Source organism: Phycodurus eques, chromosome 12, assembly GCF_024500275.1.
Source record: "Phycodurus eques isolate BA_2022a chromosome 12, UOR_Pequ_1.1, whole genome shotgun sequence".
NCBI classification, from domain to species: Eukaryota; Metazoa; Chordata; class Actinopteri; order Syngnathiformes; family Syngnathidae; genus Phycodurus; species Phycodurus eques.
Genome location: NC_084536.1, coordinates 20,785,001 through 20,790,872, shown reverse-complemented (window position 1 = coordinate 20,790,872; position 5,872 = coordinate 20,785,001). Strand labels below are relative to the sequence as shown.

At 39.8% G+C, this 5,872-nt stretch overlaps 1 protein-coding gene across 4 annotated transcripts in view; it reads left to right on the top strand.

The window, feature by feature from the left end:
* The first annotated feature begins 552 nt into the window (after positions 1-552).
* The window catches only part of pard3bb (par-3 family cell polarity regulator beta b), a 146,755-nt gene continuing 141,435 nt past the window's right edge, over positions 553-5,872 (top strand). For 3 of the 4 annotated variants that reach the window (XM_061691603.1, XM_061691602.1, XM_061691606.1), the window contains exons 1-2: positions 553-808; positions 2,790-2,967. In XM_061691603.1, coding sequence (XP_061547587.1) covers positions 783-808; positions 2,790-2,967 — 204 coding nt within the window. In that variant the 5' untranslated portion in view covers positions 553-782. Of the gene's footprint in view, positions 809-2,758; positions 2,968-5,872 lie in introns of all 4 variants that reach the window. The other variant, XM_061691605.1, reaches the window with a different exon arrangement.

Genomic DNA, 5,872 nt, shown 5'->3' with positions numbered 1-5,872 from the left:
GCCTGGCTGCATGTGTGTGATTGGTTCGGAGTGTGGTGTGCAACAATAAGTATACATCCACAGAGTAGGAAATGAAATTTACCCTTGAGGTAAAAGAATAAGTATAATACATCAAAATTCAAAATAAATCACACTCACCTTTACACGTTTTTGGAATGTGGGAGGAAGCCATGCATGGAACATGCAGACTCCACAAAGCTAGGCTGGTGCTGGAATTCAAACCCCAAACCTTTTGACTGTGAGGCAGACGTCCTAACCACTCCTGCACCGTGCTGCCCTTTATTTAGAATAGAGGGATGGATCAAACTTTTAATATAATCTTTAAGCAGTATTATATCAGGCTGGTATATTTAAAATTGTAGACATCAAGTTGAAAACAATCAAACAAATAACGAAAATACAACCTTGGCGGGGCAATGACGATAATACCACATTGAATACGGAATCTGTTCTTGAACGCACCTTTGTGCCAATCGATTGCATGGTGTCAAATGGTGGCTGTCACATTTGGTGCACTGTCTCTTTAACAAAGTATCAGGCAGCCCTGTTGTGGAAGCGCTGGTCAGTAACTGTGGCGCAGGAACGGACGCTTGAGAAGGAATTCCAAAACTTTCCCCCAAGTGTTTACCTCACACTTTCACGTCGTTTCCAGTTCGTACGGTGTTAAAACTACGTGTGCTACAAGTGACGCTCGACGATGAAGGGGCTATTACCGAGGAGGGCCTGGAGAAAGGAAACATGAGAGGGGAGGAAAACTTGTGGAATGATGCCTGAGCGACTGCATGCCTCCCGACAAAGTTCAGCTAAGGTAGCTAACGTAAGCTAGCTCAGGAGTCGGGCTGTGCTGAATCGGATGGGAAAGTTTGGAAATGACGCGAAACTCCCCTTTGTCACACTCTCCCTCGATTAGAAGACGGGGAGAGCAACAGTTAACCATATACGTGGTGTGTTTGTAACGGGATGCTGCCGTGCTGGACTTGTTAGCGCTGCTAGTTTCCAGTAACGTTACGAAGCTAATCTATTCAGCTAAGTGACAGCAGATGATAACCAACCTCTGCCCAGGCAAGTGCACAGTGCAGTGCAGTGCAGGGCAGGGAAATGTTACGAATATAACCTGCTCTGCACCTCAAAGGTACACAAAGTAAAAGACGCGTTGTCTGCTACCAGTCAAAATGTGACCGTCTAAAATGTATCTTAAATGCAGTATAAAAAGTGGAATATTTTAAAGTTAGTGCCGCGGTGTTTCCCAACCTATTTGAACCAAGGCGCCCACTGTATTTTAGAAAAATCATTTGACCATAAAAAAAGTGTCCTAATCACATGGGTTATGGTTTGATGAAAACCAAAATGGGAACTTTTTGGCCACAATTCTAAAACGTATGTTTGGCACAAACACAACACCTACAGTGAATCACGGCCGGTGGCAGCATCATGCTTTGGAACATTTGTTCTCCAGCCTTAAACTTTCGACAAGGCGTAAGGAATTAAGAACAGTGCGAAATAGCAATCGGTGTTAAAACTTTCAGGCTTCTGCCAGGAAAAAACTACACAGAAGAGAAAAGTCGGAATTAATTTGGGGTTAATCAGAGACACTTGAAATGGTGACAGGTGTGTGCTGACTTTTATTTAACTGGAGTTTGAATTTGATTGGGTAATTCTGAACCCAGCCACATCCCGGTTGTAAGAGGGTGTGCACACTTGTGCAATCACAGTACAGTGGTGTCATGAGATCAGATTTTGATTCGTTCCATGACCACACTTGTTATTCAAAACACTCAAATCATCCTTTCCCTCTGAAATGAATGAAAATGCCATTAATCTGTTCTAGCCTCTGCCAAAATACAATTTAAATTGTTTGAAATGTATTTATAAGAAAAAACAGCACTCTATAATATTGTATTTTATAACCCCCCCCCCCCCCCCCAAAATAAAAACACACTAATGACATAATTAACTGGAATGTAAAGAAATTAAACAGTTTTTGCCACACTTTTTACTTCTATTCAATAGACTGTGCTGCTCCTGGTGTGGAGGCTTTGGCCACTCTGGGAGCAGTATAATACAGCCATTCAGTTATACAGTGCTGTACATAAAGACCGCCTTTGCTCCTCGGAGAGACTGTAATATTAGTCGTTATACAACGAGGATAAAAAAAAATATGCCCGTCAGTGTTGTTATGTCTGTCTACATGTGTTGCTCCACTGTTTGTTCAAATATCTGTTGCTTTAAACATTATCACACCGCCACACAAATGCTATTTGTTAGCCCATGTATTGCGTTTTCCTTTATGTGTTAGCATCAAGCTAGTGGACTTTAGTGAAAGTTATGTGGTTGTTTTAGATACACAATGTGTCATTATCTTTGTTTTATGTTTAGTTTGACAGTAAACTTCAACTGGGAGCGGCAGTAAATATCTTGAACCCTCTTGAAGAATTGTTTACTGTCTTCCAACTGCGGCATATTGTGAAATATGTTAAGTTTTTGCACGCAAGTCAAAGCAAAAAAATCGGCCAAATTTGGCTCGTATCTAAAAAACTGCACCACTGTATTTCAATTGTTCATTTTTACTCCCCCTCTCCAGAATTTTTAAATGATTCATCAAAATTTTGATATCCCTAAAGCCTGTCTTTTGAACAGGGGTGTGTAGACATTCTATATCCACTGTATATTTGACGTTAACGTCACAGTATTGTGGTTCAGTTTACACCACAAGTCACTCACTTTCCCTTCCACTCGCTTGTATGTTTGCTTCGTTCAGGCTTCCAGTGTTCCTTTTTACTACTCTGCAGTTACATCCAGTACGACACAGCGGTCCTGCCATCACCCAAAACCAAAGGGAAGAATCCCACAATGAAGGTGACGGTGACATTTGGGCAGACGGGTGTGGTGGTACCTTGTAAAGAGGGATGGACTGTGAGGGACCTCATCCAACAAGCCACTCAGAGATACAGAAAACTGCTGGAACAGGTACTGTCAACTAGGAACTTGATCGCTGTATCATTTTAAGCGTAGATAGTCATGACATGTAACTACTGTTCTTATAAAAAAAAAAAACTCAAAATCCTTCGAATGGGGAAAACACAGGTTCCTCGTGTGACTGCTACTTGACTCTCAACTGTATTCCAGGTGCATCTCAATAAATTAGAATATTGTTGAAAAATTCATTTATGCCAGTAGTTCAGTAAAAAAGTGACACTCATAACAGATACATTCAATACATCGGAAATTACGTTTCAGAATACCTCAATTTTTTATTAAATATTGATTATTATTGATTTAGTTTCTTGAGAATGCGATTTTCTAATCTGTATAGTATGCATGAGTTTCACCTTTTGAATAGAACTACTGAACTAAATTAAGTTTTCCTCAATATTCCAATTTATTGAGATGTATATGCCCAAATTCACATTACAAATGATGGGGAAGTGTGATACACTATACTACAAATGCAAATACAAATTTATTCCACTAACCTTCCTATAAAATGTTGTTGTAATTTAGACTTTTGATGCTTATAATAAGAATAAAAACATTTTTTAAGTACAGGACTATAAATCACTGACTTCATTTGTTGAAGTAATTGGCATGAGTTCCTCTGCATTATCCACAATAACTTCCGTTTACAGTGTCTGGTTGTGCGTGTTACTTCCCCTTATTGTTTTTACTTGTCAAAGCAATGAAATCTTGCAGGCTGTAATTAGATTGAAAAGACGAACAGAAACACTGACTTTGTTAGTCCAGTGCGGGATATAATCGTGTTAAAACCACAATATAAAATCTATTTATCCTTAAATGTGCATACATAATGTGAAGTGAAAGAGTAAAATGTAAAAATGTTTGAATATAAATGAGGAATGAATAAATTCCACAAATATATGATGCATGCTTTTATACTGTAGTCCACCTGCACAGTGGAATGGCATGGCAGTGGCGAGCTATTGTACAGGCTTGTGGTGAATGGGATGAAATATGTCCGAAAAGATTCTTTATGACAGCAGAGATGAATGAGTCACTTCAGTGTGTTGCAGTAGTGTGTACTGTAGGAGATGGGATGTACACTGTTAGATCACTCACCTGATGTTCCTCCTTGACTCATATGTTTCCTCTTGTCATCGAGTGTAGCAGCAAAATATTGTGTGAGCAGTACACTTCAGTTAGGGATGTTAATGATGACTAAATAACTCTTTCCATACCAAACAATATGTATAACACACACAAATAGATCCTTAACATGAACAAAATGACAGCCTCCTTTTATTAAGCACATTTCCCCCCTATAATAGCAAGACAGTTCTCATTTACAGTAGTCGTATTTCAAAATGGTATCTGAACAATTACTTGCAAATTGCTGCCAGACTCTTTATTTAGTTATGTTGATGTTAACTCATTCACTGCTGTGGTTGTTTATATCCGTTTACTGCTCCCGATGTATATTCTCGTCCAGTTTTTCATAGGGTAGGCGTGCAAAGCGTCTGGCCCAGCTTGTCTGTGAAATTCAGATATGTAAACCACTGTAAGGCCTATGAGATCCCTGTAGATATCGCCATTGGATCGCTTTGGGTTTTAGATCAGCACAGCTTTTGAGTAGAACATAAAGATTAGGGGCGGCACGGTGGACGACTGGTTAGAGCGTCTGCCTCAAAGTTCTGAGGACTGGGGTTCAATCCCCGGCCCCGCCTGTGTGGCGTTTGCATGTTCTCCCCGTGCCTGCGTGGGTTTTCTCTGGGCACTCTGGTTTCCTCCCACATCCCAAAAACATGCAAGGTAGGTTTATTGACAACTCTGAATTGCCCGTAGGTGTGAATGTGAGTGCGAATGGTTATTTGTTTGTATGTGCCCTGCGATTGGCTGGCAACCAGTTCAGGGTGTCCCCCGCCTCCTGCCCGATGATAGCTGGGATAGGCTCCAGCACACCTGCGACCCTAGTGAGGAGAAGCAGCTCAGAAAATGGATGGATGGATAAAGATTAGGGGGTTAATATGGGCTTGTCATGTCAATTAGGAGGGAGAGAAATGCCAACGCGTTGGAAGCCGGACAAGTGTAGGACCTCACACTTGACCTGAGTATGTATATGTATTGTATAAACAGATTGTGTAGCAGTAGTTAGTAGAAAGTGTGGGTTGTTATTCTGAGAAAAGATGATGTAGTTCAAGGTGTGAATGAACAGCGCAATGGAAAAAAGCCAGTGAGTCAGTGTCGCTTGCAGCCCTTTTATTAGTTGTATATCTGTAAAATAATTACCATTTTGCCATCAAAGCCCTTTCTCAGTCTTGTTTTAGTTGTTTTTGAGAGTTTGAGATGTCACAAAAACAAAAACTATTGGCATCGAAGTTTCTTTTCACAAAAGCTTGTTTTCTCCGCCTTTTGCTCGGAAGCCTGTGTTTTTGGTAATACCAACCCATGTTCTACTGCTGATCATGAAAGAACGGAAACACGTCATTTTTCTGGTGAAAAGAAGCCAGTCTACTCTTTTGTATCTTTTGGTTCTTATGTTACCACAGAACAGTGTGTTCTCTTGAAATATCAGTCATAAAAGATCAGTCAAAATGCTCCAAGACTGCTGGCAATATGGAAACTTACATACCAAATCAAATATGTCACATACACAAATACATTCCTAACAAGCCTATTTTTCATAAAATAGCAAGACATGGGCCTTAAGCTATTTCAAATTCGATGTTTATTGTTTTCAAACACTCCAACAAGAGGCCCAAATGCCTGAAATTACGTCTTCCATCACATTTATTGTCAGTTTTATAGTAATAAATTGTTTTATTTTCAGTACTATAGAAATGCTTATGAAGCAGAATAAATTTCAGAATATATATTTGTTTCCTTCCTGAAGCTATAACAGTTATTAAAATCCATCCAT